At 41.1% G+C, this 19,549-nt stretch overlaps 1 protein-coding gene across 6 annotated transcripts in view; it reads left to right on the plus strand.

Moving 5' to 3' along the window:
• PAPSS1 (3'-phosphoadenosine 5'-phosphosulfate synthase 1) overlaps nucleotides 1–19,549 on the plus strand; it is a 115,378-nt gene that overhangs the window by 62,583 nt on the left and 33,246 nt on the right. For all 6 annotated transcript variants that reach the window (XM_036409640.2, XM_036409631.2, XM_036409656.2 and 3 more), the window contains exon 10: nucleotides 3,549–3,817. In XM_036409640.2, coding sequence (XP_036265533.1) covers nucleotides 3,549–3,817 — 269 coding nt within the window. The remainder of the gene's footprint in view (nucleotides 1–3,548; nucleotides 3,818–19,549) is intronic.

Consider the following 19,549-nt stretch of genomic DNA (forward strand, 5'->3'; position numbering starts at 1 on the left):
ACCTCGTCATCTTCCTATCTCTCCAGCAGACAGAATGGTGGCCCACCCAGCTCCAGCTTTAAATCTATCTCTGTGTCTTCTCTCTTTATTTCCATTATTTCTCAATCCCTGGCCGCCTCCACTTAGAACCGGTTCGTTCATCTCTTTCCGTGCGGGACGTGGAAAAGGGAGGCCCCCGCCACATCAGGCCCCTGCAGAGAATGGGAGAGTTGGTGGAAGTCTTACTTTATATGGAATTGTGGGAACATGTTCCTCAGCAATAATCATCTTCTCATTTTGCTGTCTCTTCACTCTACCCACTTACTCTCTGCCCTGCCCATCAGTCTTGCACAGTGCCATTATCGTTTTCTGTAAGACACTACCAGTTAACTCACAACCCCTTTTCGTCCCATTGTGTCCTGCCTTACTTGGCATTTGATATTTTATATGATCATCTTCTGTCAGCTTTTATATACATCTGTGGCAGAATGGATGATCCTGTGTTCCTCACACACATCTATCTCAGCTTTTCTGCGTCCACAGTTTGGCTCACATCAGTTAGTTTGGTTAGAATACTGATTTTACTTCTATTAGTCACATTTCATTTAGCAAAATATAGCATGCAGACCAAGTTTGGCCCACTGCTATTCTTTGTAAATAAAGTTTTATTGGGAACCTGCCACATTCATTGGTTTATGCATTGTTTGTGGCTTTTTTTTTTTTTTTTTTTTTTTTTTCACCAGAATAGCGGGCTGAATAGTTGCTGCAGAAACCCCATAGCCTGCAAAGCCTAAAGCATTCACTCTGCCTCTTTAAGGGAAAAGTGTGCTTTTATTTATGGTGTCAGCAGCTTTGCAGTGTACTTTCTATAAGTCAAGATTATGGAATACCTTATCCTTTCCCAGGAACAGGTACAGAGGGCTAGAAAGAAATGGAAATCATAAGTGTTAATATTAAATTTCAGTCATTTGTAGATCACCACCTATTTTTAAACATGATCTTAGGTAAAGCAGTCTGAAACTAAGCCATAAGGAATTATAAGTGAGAAGTCAAATATTTTATACTGATTATGGTGTGACAACAGGGAAATCATTGCTTTTTAGAAAATGGCAATTACAATGTGAGACATAATGAAAATTGTTGTATTAGTGGCCCCAGGTTCATAATGGCCCATTATTCTTTTATTTTTTATGGAAAATTGATGAAAGAAAATTTAATAGTGATGCACACTGGGCTATGTTCGTTGGGACAGTGTCCTGGGAGTGTAGCTCCCAATGGATCAGATACTCTGATTACAGGGTTCATTCACGGAAGTTCTTTAGTGGAGAGACCAAACGGTAGGGGTGAAAATACAGCCTGGAACTACAGACGGTTACAGCCATTTGTATAATTAATTTATATATATAGTGATAAGGAATTGAAAAGATTAGAAACTTAAGAAAGACCTGGTTCTGTTGGCAAGAAAAAAATGGGCAGACAGATCAAATGTGGTCACGGGATTTCTGAGTGCAACTGATAGTAAGGAAAGAATTATACCTGGAAGACATTTTGGCAGCAAAATCCTTTATATGTTTCTAATGTGAACTTTTAATAAGTCATCCATCTTAACTTTATCTGTGAAATGTCCAGTGTGGAGCTAGATTAATTCTTTTTGGAAAGAAAGCCTAGGTAGATAAATTATTAGAATCTGTGAAATATGTGTATGTGAGACAGAATTTTTTTTTTTTTATATTTCCTTTTGCACATCCTGTCATATAAATAACCGTGCTAAAGGGCGATTTTACAAAGTCAGATTTGACCTGATTGAAGTCTAGGAATGTAGTCATCATACAGCTGAGATGCATTAACCAAGGGTCAGATAGACTCCTGTTCGTGATTAGAGAGGACACAGCTGCCTGTCCCGCACTGAGCTCACGCCCTCACCCGGAAACGCTCGCCGGGAAGAGAGTTCGCGCTTCATATTGGGTGGCTCACAGTTTTGATTTCTTCTGTTACAGATGAGGTTCACCTTTTTTAAAGTTAGTTTTTATCACTTAAGATTGTGTTTGCCAGTTTTTTTCTGCTGTAAAGTTAGCAAATTGTTTTATACTTACAAGTATTTTGAGGGAGAGATTTTTAGACCATAAATATTCTGTTGCCATCAGACTTTTACCTGCTAGTTTTAGCACAATACAAAAACTGTCAGATGGTGAATTTCTAATCCCTTCATTTCTTTCACATTTATTAGTTGACTTTCTACCATGAGGTAGAATTTCCACTTCTCCCCCATTGGTTATTCGTTTATTTTATTCTTAGGGACTCACAGATTCTCGATTTACTCTGTTGGGTACGATCCATTACTATTATTTACTTGGATGTTTAACTTGTTCTGGGTTCGCCAGACTGGCTACTTTATCCTTTTGACGTGCCCCTGTCATTCTTTGAGTACTTTCTTCATAACATAAAGGTTGTTTCAGCTCATGTTGAGCAGCAGGTCTTGGAATAACTTCATTGTCATTTATCTATCTATATAAAAGGAACTTCAAAGCATAATGCTGTAAATCTTAGAATATCAGAGGTTGTGCCAAAAAAAAAACCCCTGGTTAAATAGGGGCCACAGTTTCCCTCCTGGGATTTTGTCATGGGATAGAAATGGGTTAGAATGGAGAACAGATTGGAGAGGACGTTGACGTTTACTGCTTGGCTTAACATTATCAGGGGAGGGTAGGACGTGCCTCTCTCTGAGTCAGGCTTGGATGAACATGGCGCTGTGCCAGGGGTTGTGAAGGCAGTATCAGACCTCCTCTGTCAGGTTGTTACTCTCTCCTGTGAGATTCTTCTGTGACCCCAAAGAACCATGTCTTCTCAGAAAGGTCTCCTAATAGGAAGCCCCATGTAGGGATAAAGCCAGGATTGTAAGCCTGAGATACAGAGTTAATCAGTCTAATGAATCTAGCAGTTCCTATTGTTTGGGTAATAGCAATGGCCCTTGTAGGAATATTGCTGTTGCTTAGCTATAATCCAAAATCCCAACCTGGCATCACAAAGCCAGATAGGGTTCCAGTCAAGCAAGTAATCACATACTTGGATAGCAAACAAATTTTTTGAATTATAAATGTCTCCACCTTACTGTATTCTTTTAATAAAGAAGTGTGTTAGGTCTTATGGAGCAGCGTTTGCCAACCGGTGGTCCGAGGGCCACTGGTGGTCCATGAGGTCCGAAAGGTTGGCGATTGCTGCTATGGAGGGATTGGACTGGTGGGTCATTAAGGCAAAGACCAAGAATTTATATCCACGTAAGCAGCTGAACCAGAATGTCAGGGCCTGAGAGTATGATTGTTCTCAAGTTTCCCATGAATGCAGAAAGTGATTGTTATAAACCCATCAATGTTATGACACATCCTCAAACGTGAGGTTAGTAGAAGTGCAGGTCATGTTGGCGTGGTCAGAGCAGTACATGTTTTCACCCGTTTTAATTCCGAGAATGCATGCTTGCTTAATCCTAAGCATCAGGCTTCAAGAATTGTTTATCTTTTGCAAGGTCATCTGTTAGAAACATGCTCCTCTAACTCTGAAAATTCTCTTTTCAGATGCTGTCTTTGCATTTCAATTACGCAACCCAGTGCACAATGGACATGCTCTACTAATGCAGGACACCCATAAACAGCTTCTAGAGAGGGGCTACCGGCGCCCTGTTCTCCTCCTGCACCCTCTGGGTGGCTGGACCAAGGATGACGACGTTCCTTTGATGTGGCGAATGAAGCAGCATGCTGCCGTGCTGGAGGAAGGCGTCCTGAATCCCGAAACAACGGTGGTGGCCATCTTCCCATCTCCCATGATGTATGCTGGACCAACCGAGGTAGACTGCTTTTCAGATTTTCATGCAGCAGTGTGGAGACCACTCTCATGAACACAGCTAGAGTCGGCCACAGACCCGTCTGATCTATGTGTCCATTGCAAACACTGAGTGTGCCCGGAGGGCTCTCCTGCTCTGTCAGAGATGTTCTCTAAAGGGGGAGAAGGTGGGCAGGGAGAAGCATGCTCCTCTCGCTCTTGTTGCAGTCCGTGGTCCCAGTTGTGGAACAAGTTCTTTGTAGATGAAGGGCTTGGTGAGTTTGGAAAGATGTGACACAAATGTAACTGCTGACCACGTTTCAGACACAACTCCGATAGCACCTATCTCATCCCTCTGACTAAGTCCTAAGTCACTCTTCCCAGGAAACAGATTTGCTCTGATTTTTTTCTTCTTCTGAATTTTGGAAGGGCCAACAGCATTTGAATAGGAAGAATGTCTGAAAAACAGACAGGGAACATTCTTCGTCTGTTCTTTTGTGAAGGACTGGAGCATAATAGAGTGAGGGTGTAAAATTGCTTCTTGATTTGAGTGGGAGAGGGTTCTAGCATTCTCTTAAGGGGTGAGAAGGGATAATTTGAGATATTTTTATATCTCTATATAGGGAGAACTTAAATAGATTTTTGCTGGAAGGTAGAGTAGGCTTTCAAAAAATTTTTGTTGAATGAATGAAAGACCTGAAAAACAGTGGGAAATTCCTAGCCAGCTTCTTCTTGGGCGTTCAAGCTAAAGAGTAGAAGGCATATTCTTATGTATTCTTTTTCAACTCTTAGTCACATTTATCTGGGAGACAAACCCTTTTAGAAAGGGTCAAATAATTTAGTTGTACATACTCCTCTGTGATGTTTTCTTCTTAAAAAAAAAAAAAAAAAAAAAAAAAAAAAAAAAAAAAAGAAAGAAAAGCTTCAAAGGAAACCCAAGCATGTTTAGCTATTTTTGGGATCAAGCCCAAAAATTTTGATTGGAGCTTAGTTATGGGGTTGTATGCTCTGTTACTTCTTTCCAAGAAAAACAGGCAAACAAAAATCAACAATCACCACACGCTGAAAGATTAACTCTTCTCTTGGATCCAGCCAAAGTAATGCAGGTAAAACTCATATTCTCCCCTCTTTGTTGTTACACAATGCTCATGAATATTGGGTAGGGATAGACCTTTGAGTTTCCTAGAGATCACTCACAACCTTTAATTTTTACATCTCAGAGAAAAACTAAAATTGTTTTGGAAATAAAGTAACAATTCTGTTGCAATAGTACCCCAATCTCTTCTTTGGTTCTATCTCCATCATCACCATCATCATTGTCATCTAAAGGGAATCATTTGGTCTCAAGTTTTCCAAAAGTATAGGATGAATGGTTTTCAGTGAGGAAATGACCCAAATGAGTTTAGCATCAGAAATGGGTAATGATAAAAACCTCATTAAGAGCCAGATAGGGAAGTGAAGGAATTTATCTTCCCTATTCAGGGCATGTTTTTCCTCTTTGTGTTTATTATTCTCTAAAAGGAGAAGAGATAGGACATTTTATTAACTAAATGAACAACTGCTTTTTAGAAGGTGGGAGTGAGGGGATAGGTAAGTAATAAATGCAGCCAGCTGTAATGAATCCTTTCTTGAGAGTCAAGCATGCTGTTTTATCTACATTAGGAAGATTTTCATGTCTGATTTCAGAGCAGGGTATGTGTCTACAGGAAGACTCAAAGGTGAAGATACCTAACGTACCTTTGGGTGCTTGCATTTTGGCTCACCTGGTAATCTTCCTCCTTGCGAGGCAAAACTGCCTGGCTGGCAGGCTGGTTGCAGGTAGCCTCAGATTCGACTCCCATTGTTGCCCGTGAGAACATGGTTTGGGAAAAGGAGGAGAAGCCTGTTGTCCAGGAGGCCAGGCACGGCTGTGGACCTGGTTTGCCACCAGCTGGTTTTTGATCTTGGGTTAGCCATCTCTGGGCTGTGCTAAGTTCCCAGTAAATGGTTATTAAGGGATGCACAAGGGGTGAATGTTCTTTAAGGTTCTATCTCATTCTGATCATTTTCTAGTTTTTCTTTTATTTTCCTTTTATTTCATATTAAAGTATAATTATAGTACAATGAATTTATCCCATGTGGTCACATTCATACAACCAGCACCCATAGTTTTTAAAAAGACTACTATTAATACAATACCCCAGAAGTTCTTCCTTCCCCCTCCTCTACATTACCTGCCTCTCCCCTCTGTCATCACTGTCCTCACCTCTCACATCGTGGATCCACTTTGCTTGGTTGTAGTTTGGATACTCTGGGAAACAGACTCTGAGAGCGAGATTAGGGTTCAGGACATTTATTAGGGGGAGTACTTCGGGTCAGTGATTATGGAAGGGAAGGGAAAGAAAGAGAGCAGGGTTGGGCAGTGGAAAAGCTGATTTGTGATTCAGTCTTAGTGGAAGCCTAGTTGATCCCCTGTGGAGTTCTGGAAAGGCCCCCAGAGATCTTCCAAGTTGCATAAGAAATTGTTGGTTATAGCCCTTTGTTTACCAGTGATTGGCTGCTCGGGAAGGGTTGGGCCTTGGGGCTGCTGCTCTTTGAGAGGCAGTTTCTAAAGCGGGTGGACAGCTGCCTGGTGTGTGCTGGCAGAGCTCCGAGCAGCTGGGGATGATCTTTCCTTCCCAAGGAGGGCATGGGCGGTGCATCCCAGCATCCAGTCCTGCCTGTTCTATCGATAACACCTTTTATAGCTAGAATTCTATACTCTCTCGTGTCTGGCTTCTTTCACTTTACATTTTGTTTGTGAAACTTGCCCTTATTGTTGTATGTAGTTAGTTGGAGGTCAGTCATTCTCAGAACTGTGGAGTGTTCCCTGTGATAGGCTTTTGGTCAGTTTCCAGTTTTTTGCTGTTAAGAGTAGTGCCGGTGTGGAAGTGTTAATGCACATTGCTGTTGGTGTACCTGGAATAGCATTGCTGGGTCATAGGTTTATATTTGTTCAGCTTCAGTGCATGCTGTCAGTCAGTTTTCCTGTGGGTGGTAGTATTTTACACTTCCATCTGCAGTGTATTTCGTTACCTGTATTTTTTATTTTATTTTAGCAATTTCTGTCCTTTAGCCTAGACTATTTGGCCAAGCACTTTGTAATACTTTTACTATTTCTAAAGCAATTGCAAAAATGTTTTCATTGAACCTGAAGAGGAAATGGAGCATGGTAAATGAGTTGTCCAATACAGTGATTGAGAAATAGGAGGATAATAAGCTCACTTTTATTGGACTCTTACTGTATTTGCCAGTCATGAGCTGAGCGATGCTCCTCCTATGGGAGTGCATTGATCACTAGCGGGCAGCTCCTGCCTTGAGTGTCTGCATCGTAGTGACTGGTTGTTCTGCCATTTGGTTGATTTGCATATTAGCCTTTTATTATATAGGATATAATAGTACTGTGTGAGAAAATATGTAGTCATAAAAAAAAATTATGTGGTCATACATTATTTGAAAACAGTCTGGAAACAGATTCTTAAAAATCTTCTATAGATGTTCCAAAATAGTGACTTAGGATGGCCCTACTGACATTCATTAGAGGGGGAATCTCTGGTATAGTGGCTCTCACTTATTTTTTGATTATTATAGCCTAGCTCTGTGGATTATGATATTCTTTATACAATCTGTACAGGCATACCTCAGAGATAATTGTAAGACCACCGCAATTTAATATCACAATAAAGAGTCACATGAATATTTTTGTTTTCTACTATGCAGAAAAGTTACGTTTGCACTATACTGTAGTTTATTAAATGAACAATAGCATTATGTCTAAAAAAATCCCTGGTGTACATAACTAAATTAAGAAGTACTTTATTGCTAAAAATGCTAACCATTATCTGATCTTGTTGGAAAATGGCACTGATAGACTTGCTCAACATAGGGTTGCCATAGACCTTCAATTCGTGAAAACACACACACACACACACACACACACACACACACAAACACAACAACAACCCATAATATCTGTGAAGTATAGTAAAGAAAAGTGCAATAAAACTAGTTGTGCCTGTATTCTTGCTTTTTGTACTCTTATGATATTTACCTCAGTATATTACTAATATCTAACTGTTTTTGTGTTGTGAGGAGTGAATGGGATAATGTACATCAGTTAGCACATTGTGTAGCTTGTGATAGTACATGGTGATTAGCATCAGCTGCCTTAAAAACACCCACAAAGTACTTTTGCTTCAAGTTCTTAATATTCCTAGGATTCTGTCCCCACATCAAGGGGGCTGCCTACACCTCAAAGCTGCCTCTCAGTGTGAAGTCCTAGAATTTTGGTTTGGACAGAGAGCTTGGAATGACCTTCTCCCTAACAAACTTCATATCAGAGGATATATCCTCTGATTTGGAATGCTCTTTGGTGTTTGATAGTACATAAAAATATGAAAATTAATAATAAATAAAGGAAAATAAAATTAACTCCTTTTTGAGTGCCTGTTAATGTGTCACTCATTGGACAGATTCTTTGCATCCATTGTATAGCCTCCTCCCCACAGCAGCTCCATGAGATGGGTTTTATTCCCATTGAATGATGAGGTCAGTGCAGCTCTGAGCAGGTTAGTGGTTATAATGGGCAAAGTAGATTAAAAAAATATTTTATATATGTATATATATATATTTTGATTGATTTCAGAGAGGGAGAGAAACATTACTGATGAGAGAGAATCATTGACTGGCTGCCTTCTGCATGCCCCCTTCTGGAAACCGAGCTTGCAGCCTGGGCATGTGCCCTTGACTGTAATGGAACCCAGGACCCTTCAGTTCGCAGGCCAAGGAATGGAACCCAGGACTCTTCAGTTCGCAGGCCAACACTCTATCCATTGAGACAAACCAGCTAGGGCTGTGGTCGGCAAACTGCGGCTTTAGAGCCACATGCAGCTCTTTGGCCCCATTGAGTGTGGCTCTTCCACAAAATACCATGGCCTGGGCGAGTCTATTTTGAAGAAGTGGTGTTAGAAAAAGTTGTTTAACAAATTTGGTTCTCAAAAGCAATTTCAATAGTTGTACTCTTGATATTTGGCTCTGTTGACTAATGAATTTGCCGACCACTGAGCTAGGACGAGGAAAGCAGATTTTATTTGGGAACTGTTACCATAGAGGAAAAGAGACCTCAGAATAGAATGGGGCTCATTTCTAAATATGGCATGGACAGACGGGTGGGGGAAATAATAGCCAAGGAGGGAGTGGGGGTTATGGATGGAAAACTACTAAGAGGCAACATCAGAAATAACAGTCAATGGATGATTCTGGTTAAACAAACCAAGCAGGATTCTTACTGAAAGTGGGCCAGTCAGACCAAGTATCACGTGGAGGGTGGGGGTAGGGAAGTGGTCTTCATCCCTGGGGGTAAAGGATGAAGAACTGGATCAGATATAGTGGATGAGGAATTCCCAGTTAGCAAGACTTTTGCTACAGTTGGGCATTTCAGGCCTGACAAGGATGCACACTGAAGGCCAAGGCCTGGAGGGCTTCTAAGAGCCTGACTGGAGTTCGGTCAAGAAGAGAGGGTCATATCCTGCATCCAGCAAGATGCAGAGGGCTTGGCCTATGCTCCTTGCTGTGTGGAAGCCCCTAAGGCACATGTGTCAAACACAAGGCCCGCGGGCCAAATCCGTCCCGCCAGGCCTTGCAATGTGGCCCGCACCGCGCTGTCATCACTGCACTCCGCTGTGTTTCCATCACAATGACAGTTTATGACTGTTCAGTAAACCATTCGGCCCGCGATTTAGGCTGGATTTTAGATTTTGGCCAGTTCTCTGATTGAGTTCGACACCCCTACCCTAAGGGGCTGTGCCTTGGCCGTCTGTGGAAAGGCATGGAATCTCGGTGCCTGCACAGAGCTCGCAGGGTTTAGAGATTATAAAGACTCCTTGGGTTGTATCTGCCAGGAGATGCCTGTCTGGAAAGCCAGGTATAGGCTTACAGGTGTGGTTCTTGTCAGGAAGCATCAGATCATGTGTGTGAGTCGAAGGATCTTTTAAAGAGCAGAGTGTAGGCATACTAGTAAACATCTTCATGTTTTAAACCACTAAGTGTTTTAATGTTTACGACCTGGCAGGAACTCTGAGATTGAGCGGCTTATGAAAACTACCCTTTTTTTTTTTTTTTCTCAACCGCCTCACTTGTTTGACTCTTTTTGGCTTATTCACAACCTTAAGTGAATGTTTTTTGTTTTTATAATAAACAAAAAGGACACCACTCATTTTTTTTGTAGCGTTTCCAGTGACATCAGGAAAGAGTCTGCCAGTAATGCTTATTTGCCAACTAATAATACAATTAAAAACAGTGACTCTTCCTTTAACCATTTTCTGTAGGTCATTTAGAAGGCATTGGTACCAGATTTGTTTCCCTCGCACAAATGCTTTTCAGAACAATGAGCAGCTGTCAAGCCTGTTTGGTTATCACCAGGATGTCCCTGAGTTTCCAGTCTGTAAAGACTTAAGGGCTTGACTTCTAAGTTCCATTTTAGGAATTGGGTGGGTGGGGGCAGCATGGGGAAGGAGAGTTGCTTTTCTAATGCTAAAAAGGTATTATGTTTGTATTTTTGTGAGGTATTAATTGCCTTTGAAGTCGTGTTTGTCCCTTCTACCATATTACTAAATCTATTTTTGTAAAGGATGAGAATGCTTTCTAAGACCTGTTATGTGAAAGTTAGATGTATTTTGGAATGTGGCTATGTACAACTAACAGGCGTAATCTGGTGTAAGACCTTCAGATGAGAGCTGCCAGTTGAATTTGGAGAAAACGCATTGTTGGGGGGAGGAACCTTTCTTTGCCATGAAAGCTACCCATTGCCTTGTTAAATGACTCCTTGATAGAGACCGATTCTGTGTAAGTGAGCAGGTGCCCTTAAACAGGGATGGTAGGAACATACAGTAGTCCCCTTTATCCTCGGGGGATGTGCCCCAGTGGATGCCTGAAATCATGAATAGGGCTGAGCCCTATATGTACTAACTGTAGGCTCGGTGCACTGGATTGATGCATGGTGAGGAGGGGGGTTTCCTCAGCCCGGTCTGCACCCTCTTGTAGTCTGGGAGCCCCCCCTTGGGGGATGTCCAACTGATGGCTTAAGCCTAAGCTGCCAGTGGAACATCTTTAGCACTGCCGCAGAGGCTCCTGCCATTGCCATTACACTTGCAAGCTATGAGCCCAGCTCCTGGCTGAGTATCACTTCCCTGTGGGAGTGCACTGACCACCAGGGGGGAGCTCCTGCATTGAGCATTTGCCCTCTAGTGGTCAGTGCATGTCATAGCTACCAGTTTGCCTTTTGGTCAATTTGCATATTAGCCTTTTATTATATAGGATAGGATTTTTTTCCTATACCTATATATGGTCCCACTTACAGGAAGTGTTATCAGTGGGGTGTCCTCTGTGTCCCCACTGGTTGCTGGTGGAAGTGGGCTTCTTGGGATGCCACTGGAATAAGAATTTCTGGAGGCCCCCATGGGAGGATGAGGTAACATGGAAAGTTTCATTTCTGTGGAATCAAACCCCTGAGTTTCCAAGTTCCCATCTCCCTCTGCCCCGCCAAGGAAAAAGTCCAGCTGTGTCTTCATCAGGGCTGGGATTAAAGCCATTGCCCAGAGTTTCTGTCCCATGTTTGCACAGCCGAGTCCAGTATCTGGCTGGGTTAGCTTGTGTTCACAGCTGTGGTCCATTGGCTGTGGGGCGCATGGCCATGGGCTATGCGGCTCTTGGGGCCACAGGGCTATGGAGGGAACAGGGGTGAGTACAAGGAAGCAGGAACAAAGCCACAGAACAAGAGAGCAACAAGAGATTCTAGAGAGAATTTCTTGTCTGCATTTTAACCTTCTAAGATTTTGTGCGCTTGCAGTGGCTCCATCCTCTCTAGCCAGTTATCTTTTTACCAGCTTAGACTTACAGGCAAACATCTTCCCTGCATTACCCAGACGTTACTGTCCCTGTGTCCCTCTTCCTCATTGTTGGACCCCTTTCCCCCGTGATTCGCAGGGAATAGATTGGTGCTTCCCTGGGGAGTATGATGTAGCTTCCTGGTGAAGCTGCCCAGATGATCCTGTTAATAATGTCTGGCCTTCCCTTTGCTACTTTGCTATTATTAATGTTAACAGCTAGCTCATTACAATGTTAACAGAAGCGCCTTCTCTTTGGCATATCCAATTTGCCAGCATCACTACCTTTGCATGTTGGGGCCCTCATTAAATAAAATACTTAAATTTTACTCAGTTACTTGAACACTAGCAGTGTGATACTATGACAGCTGATTGATAACTGAGATGGTTAGTAAATGGCTAACGGGCAGGGAGCCTGTACAGCATGAAGATTCTGGCCAAAGGGCTTTATGTTCTGGGCAGATGGAGTGGGAGAGCATGAGATTTCATCACACTGGTCAGAATGGAATGGTGCGCCAAACCATTTCTTTCTGGAATTTTCCACGTAATATTTTCAGACTGTGGTGGACTACAAGTACCTGAAACCACAGAAAACAAAGCCTCAGATGAGGTGGGGCATAAGTGTTAGACTGCTAGAGTCAGACTGGATCTCAGTTCAGAAACCTTGGTACTTGAATTCTGGCTAAGAAAGAATTCAGAGCCAACACTCAAACTATAAGAGAAACAACTTTCAGAGGCAGCCGAAGGGCTCTTGGAGTTTAGGAGAGAGAAACAAGGAGAATACTGCTGGGGGAAGGCAGCGGAAAAGGCATGGCGTGCTCCATGGATGGGTCCTCCATTTAAAGGGCTGTTAGAGTGGGGATTTTAGGGGATTTCCCAGGGAAGGATCTCAATAGAAAAGCATCAGCTTTCCAGGTGTGTCCTTTCAGAGTTGTGGTCTCCACTGATTGGTCAGCACCAGGACAGGGGTAATTAGTTATTGCAGCTATTCCTGATGTCAGCCATCATATTGCTCATCTGGTTTTGTTGCTTTTCTGAAAGACAGCTGAAGCCTATATGTTTTCCCTAGGGGTTAATGCTTAAGGGCGTGGTTGTGCAAAGGTTCACATGGGAGTCACATGAGGCCACTCTTCCACCCCTTGTTCCTTCTCCAAAGGGTTTTTACCGCAAGACTAGCAACTCGCCAGGAGAGGAAAGGTTGGAGGGTCAGAACTGGGTCAGGGCAGGGTCTGAACTAAACGACCAGCTATGAGAGGTTGCCCTGGTGAACTTTTGTACATGGCCCATCATGCTTGCTCTGCTCATGTCTATCTGACTGCTGACCACAGAATTACTGTGTTGCCACCTAGGTGCCCGTATAGTCAGTTAGTTAGTTCATGCTTTCATCTATAATAGTTTCTATCTGGAGCGATAATATGTGTTAGGTTAGAGATCTGTTCCTGCCTGTAAACACTTGCAAGAGTTCTGATAACTTAAAGGGACGTTATTCTTGAGATTTCAGCCTAATTATGGGAGCCATAGATTCTCAAGTTTTCATTGTAACCTTTGGCTCCCTCTGGCATCCTTGATAATTTAGTTTTGTGCTTATTTGTTTTATCCATTTTTCTGGAGCAGTGCGATACAGATTCATAATCTTTTTTTTTTTTTAAATATATTTTATTGGTTTTCCACAGAGAGGAAGGGAAAGGGATAGAGAGCTAGAAACATCGATGAGAGAGAAACATCGACCAGCTGCCTCCTGCACACCCCCCACTGGGGATGTGCCCACAACCAATGTACATGCCCTTGACCGGAATCGAACCTGGGACCTTTCAGTCCTCTGGCTGACGCTCTATCCACTGAGCCAAACTGGTTTCGGCCAGATTCACAATCTCTTATCCAAACTATTTGGGGTCATGTATCACTTAATTCTACTGGGGGTCTGGGACATAGAGAACATGGACATTTCTGTAGCAGTGTGAATGATTTCTACACTGAGTGGGATTGGTAAAGCCCATAAATAACTTCATGTCAGTTTTGATCAGGTTTTGCTCCTAAATTAGTTAAAAAACTAGGTTTTTGAATTTTAGGTGGATATGTTAACTAATCTTCCTATGGTAATCATGTCACACACCATATATATATATCGAGTCATCATGTTTCACACCTTAAACTTATAGAACATGTTACATGTTAATTATATCTCAAGAAAATTGGGAAAAAATTGGATGTCAGATTTTTGGATAAGCAATTTTGGGTCAGTACCATAAAAACATTTAGTTCTGTTGATTTATTTTGAAAGTAATTATTGGGATCTATATAGTCTCATATTGCATATACTTTTAGCTTGAGAACTGAAATGACTACTTTAATTCAGAGATATTGTAGATTTTACATGGGGGAAGACTGTCCTTTTTCTCCTGTTTTTTTATTTATTGATTTATTTTATAGATTTTCAGCTGAAAATCTGTTGTTATTGAAGCAGTATCAGGTTTTAATATTTTAGATTAGCCTGGTTTTTCATTTTTTTTTATAGTGAGATAATCTATACTATTTCTTTCCTGCTCTGATAACCTGTCTTGTAGGCCTTGATACGGTATAAGCAGCTCAGTCAGCTTGAAGAGCTTAAAACGATTCCTACAGCTGAGAAATCAAGAGGCAGGCTGTTATGATCTGGGAATTTATAAAAAATAGAGAGATGTGCTAATGTAATGTACAAAGAAAGGAGGGGTATTTTGACATGGAATTCATAAGATGAATGGAGGTATTGATTTTTTTATCCAACAAGAATAGGTTATGGATATAACTTTCTAAAGACTTTAAGTAGTGTTAAAATAAAGGCACTTTTGATAGTTTGGAACAGGAAATGTCCGAATTTACATTAAAATTGTCTCTCTCTGTGCCTGAAGTTCTTTTATAAACCAAGTGAGTATCAGAGTTTTACCTTATGGAATATTGACTTTAATAAAATTTATTGTACTTAAATAAAATAAACTTTCGGTGTGAATATGTAAAGAAATTGGTCAGTTTAGCTGGATTAAAAATAATTATCTTCAGTATTTTTAAGTGAGAAAAATTGAAAATACATACGCAGTTTGATAGGCAGTTCTCAAACCTTAATTGAAGATGAAGTGAGATAATTATTGAATGTCAGTATTAGTTAGCACTCGGCATTTGTATTCAGTCCTCCTGTCATCCTCTGCAACCTGGGCTTGGGCCCTGGCTGGGAATCAATCGGCAACCTTTTGGTGCCCTGGACAATGCCTAACCAACTGAGCCACACCATCCACGGCTGATTTTACTGTAAATGATTGCACAGTTTCCTGGTGCTAGGAAATTAATTTAATCAACAATAACATCCCACTGAAGGAGATTTGGGTTGTTTTCTGTCTTTTATTATTATTATTTTTTAAAAATATATTTTATTGATTTTTTTTTTTTTTTTTGAGAGGAAGGGAAAGGGATAGAGAGTTAGAAACATCAATGAGAGAGAATCATCGATCAGCTGCCTCTTGCACGCCCCCTACTGTGGACGTGCCCTCAACCAAGGTATATGCCCTTGACTGGAATGGAAACGGGGACCTTTCAGTCTGCAGGCCGACCACTGAGCCAAACTGGTTTCGGCTTTATACCAGTTTTCATTCACATGAGCGGAGTAAAAGAGTATAATATTCAGGCAGGTGGTCATTGTGCATGTAGATGTCTGCTTTATCACTGAGTCTGAATCCCTGGAGCCCATCACAGGTTGTTGTGACCCGGAGAGGTGTATTTATTGAACCAGGTGTTTTCTCCACTAACCTGTGTCTTTAAGTCCTATAAATACCACAGTTTCCAAACAATTCAGTTATTGTACTATTTGAGGTGATAGAGTATTTTAAAGTTTTATTCTATAAATTAATGTTTGTTACATATACTTTTAGTCTTATGATTTCCACATATAGATTTTTCTTTCAATAGGGATGAGTTACTCACAAGTCACTTCTGATTGTTCCTTGTTTTCTTTTAATTTGGCTAATAAGACAGTTTCTAGGAAGTGGGAAATATATAGAGGGAAACAGTCCTTTTTTCTTTCACCTACCTCTTTTAATTAGTCTACTTTTAAATGAATGCAACTTTAGACTAAATAAGTCACTGATTTTAGATATTGGGTAAAGATCTTCTTGCCTTTTGTCTAATGACAAAAAGAATAATTTCAGTGAAGATGTTTCCCTTTTAATTCTTTATTTTGGCTTATATTAAGTTGTGTTCAAAAGAGTGAAGATCAGCAAATATATACCATATTAATACTTGGGGCTAAAATACCGTCAACAAGTCTTTTTTGCTTGTCAAGTTATTATTTCACTTTTTGTTTATTTTTGACAGTTATCTTTTAGGGAACATATTATCTTTTTCAGACAATGAATGCGTTTCATTAGTCAAGAAAGGGTAATTTACAAAAGTCTTTCCTGTTAAAGAGCTGCATTCATGTTTTACAATAGTTAAGCACAATAAAATATAAAAGGGCAGGAAAAAAACATTTTGAGCAAAACTTTATAAAAATATAGTCAGTGTTGTGGAAATCTTAGATCTTGTGAATGTTTTTGTGAAGTTTAGACATCCTTTAATTTTCTTCCAGCTTGTGTAATGAATACAAAATCTTGTGGTTTGTGTAATTTGAAACATATTTTAGCAGAGTGAGGTAGGAACCCTTTGAACCAGAGCAGGTAAAACTTAGCTACATTTTAAGACGTGTTTTCTTTTTTTTTAAGTTTATTTTAAATGCTGTGTTGACACCCTATCTACTTTAAGTTTGTTGGGAACTAGGAACCTTACTAAAGTTTTCCTCCATTTACTTTGAAGAAGTAAAACATGGTGGGAGCATAAATCAGTATTGCTTTGTAAAACACACTTGCATGGACCTCAGATGCACAGAATTAGATTAATCATAATTTGTGGTATACGGTGTATGAGTGCACTGTCATCATTGGTCCATGAGTTGGTTTATTAAGATGTGATTATTTATATATTTGTTACCTTTGAAAATTATTGAGTGAACAACTTTGAATTGCCTCTGACCTGAGAAATATAACTTGCATCTCCCAGCTTCTTCTGTCAGTCAAATCTGGAATTGGAATCGCTTAGGTTTTTGACATTTGCCAACATGCTCGTCAGAAGTTTTATGCCAGTTTTCATTCACATAAGCAGTTTGACCACTATGCACTTGTGTCTGCTTTGTCACTGACTTTGAATTTAGGGAACCACAAAAGGTCTATGATTGACATGATAAACAGAGAAGCATATTTATTGAGTCAGGTTTTTTCTTTGTGAGTCAAAGTCTTAGGTCCTAGAAACACCATAGTTTCAAAATAACTCTCCTGCCATTCTTCTCCCTCTTCAGGTTATCACAGTCTTGAATGTTGTACTTTTTATTTCCTTACGTTTACACACATACATGCACATTTTCATCACATGTACATATGCTCACATGATATATCATTTAGCTTTACTTGTTTTCCAAAGTGATTAAAAGTATGTAATACTTTTAACCCTGCTTTAGATGCCTCTATGCTGATGATACTCAAATATCTATCTATATTCACATCTCTTTTCTGAACTCCAAACCCATATATCTTACCACCTTGAGTCTCTAACATACAGCTCAAACCTAACATGCCTAAAATGTTAATTGCCTCCTTTTAGCCCTCCAAATCTACTTTATCCATAGCTTCCTCCATCTCAGTGAATCCCAGTTCCTTCAGAGATCATGGGATCATCATTTTCTCTCCTAACCCATGCCTGTTTGTCCATAAAAATTATGTTCCTTATCACTTTCAAAATATATGTAGACTTTTGCTTCTGGTCATAATGGGGTAATGATACTGGACTTGTCCTCTTGCTGAAAACAAATATAAAATTGGTTAAGTATGTGAGACACCTGTGTGAAGGCAGTGTGCAGAATCCTGAGAGATGGGGAGCACACATACACAGTGAACCCCCGGTTTAGCCTGGTATGGTGCCTGGGGGAGTTTCCGGACCACAGCACAGACTGGGAATCCAAGCAGAACACCTTGGTCCTGTAAGCTGAGGAGGCAGAGCCTGGATCTGGGGGCCGCTGGATCTGCCAAGATCTGCAGAGTGCTTACCGGAGAGGAGGGTGCAGCACAGAGCTGAGGCACCAGATGCTCCTCAGAGGATGCTCCCCAGTGTTCCTTGGACTGCATTTGTGCAGGGCGTGACTCTGCGAGGCCTGATGCAGACGGCTGCATATAATCTAGAGTGGAGTGAGGATGCTAGAGGTTGGGTTACCCAGTGTTGGAAGGTGGCGTTGAACTGAGACACCAGAAAAACATGCTTTAATAGCCAAGACCACCCTTTATACACAACACAGAGTATTTGTTTGGGTCCCATTAGGAGGTGGAAATTGCACAGACTTTAAATAGGGAAAATTTAAAGAATTATTAAACATCAGTAATGGATGTAATAATAACTGTAAAAATGTCAAGAGAACTCTAAAGGGTACCATACGGTTGAAGGAGATGACTAAAAGGAAGGACAAACTTGTAAAAGGGTTTCCTTCCCTAAGAGTTGGCCCCAGACCTCATTGAAAAAGCAATGGTTTTATCCCAGTGGGTGGAGGAAAAATCCAGTGGACTGTCTGGCCACAGCTGGTTCACAGAAGCCAGAAAGCAGGAAACAGTGCTGGTGCACATGCTGAGGCTGACAGACAGGTGCCCAGAGGGTGGTTGGGAGCCCACTGCTGCCAGAGAGATGCAATGTATGATGCTGGGGTGCAGAGGGGCACAGGAAACAATCCTCTGGGCACAGGTGAGCCCAGGCTGGTGGGTGGGGTACAGAAGGGAGTCAGGGAGCCCCTGCTGCTGGGTGGCTTGGGGTGCACCAGTGTCTGAATTAGGAGGGCAGTGGCGAGGTGGTCCCTGGGTTCAGGTTAGGGCTTTGAGGTTCTGAAGGATTACGCACTTTGGGTTTGCTCATGGACCAGAATGCCACCAGTTATCCACATACACAGGCACCACTGACACTCCTTCCTCCTACAACGTTCCTATGATGCCCTCTACTGGTAAAACTCAACCTTGTGCTTGCTGATAGAGAAATGCTTCGAGTTCAGTCCATTATCTTAAATAATTTGGGTGAATTTGGAGTTGAGAGGCAGTAGATGGATCAAAAGCTAGACCTGCCCTGGCCAGTGTGGCTCAGTTGATTGGAGCATTGTCCCATACACTGAAAAGTGGCAGGTTCTGAAGGTTCTGTTCCTGATCAGGTCACATACCCAGATTGTATGTTTGATTCCTGGCTGGGGCTCATGCGGGAGGTAACCGATTGATGTTTCTCTCATTTCTCATCTCTCTCTCTCTCTCCCTCTCCCCCTCCCCCATTTCTCTCCCCTTCTCTCTTTCTCTCTGCCTCTCTCTAAATAAATAACAAACATATTCTTGGGTGAGGATTTTTAAAAAGGCAAAAAAAGAAAAGCTATATCTGCTCAACAAGGCTTACAACGAAGCCGTAGAAAGATAAAAAGAGTTGCCAATTACCTCCTTAAAACAAACCTTCCACAGGTCCAACATACAATAACAAATTACTGGAAATAGGAAGAAACTGGAAAGTATGATTTACAATGCAGAATGCAAGCTCTTTGTTATTACTTAAAACAGACCTTGAGATGATGCCTATGTTAGAATTACCAAGTAAAAGTATTAAAGCTTTTTAAAGGAAAATATGGATGGGGAATCTCAGGGAAAAAAAGGAAACTAAGAAAAATCAAATGGAAAGTCAAGGACTAAAAAAGCATAGTATCTGAATTGAAATAATTTATTTCAATCAGACAACATTTGGCAGAAGAATTGGTCGGTGAGCTAAGAATCGGATTAATTGAAATAATT

Source organism: Pipistrellus kuhlii, unplaced genomic scaffold (genome assembly GCF_014108245.1).
Source record: "Pipistrellus kuhlii isolate mPipKuh1 unplaced genomic scaffold, mPipKuh1.p scaffold_m20_p_1, whole genome shotgun sequence".
NCBI lineage: Eukaryota > Metazoa > Chordata > Mammalia > Chiroptera > Vespertilionidae > Pipistrellus > Pipistrellus kuhlii.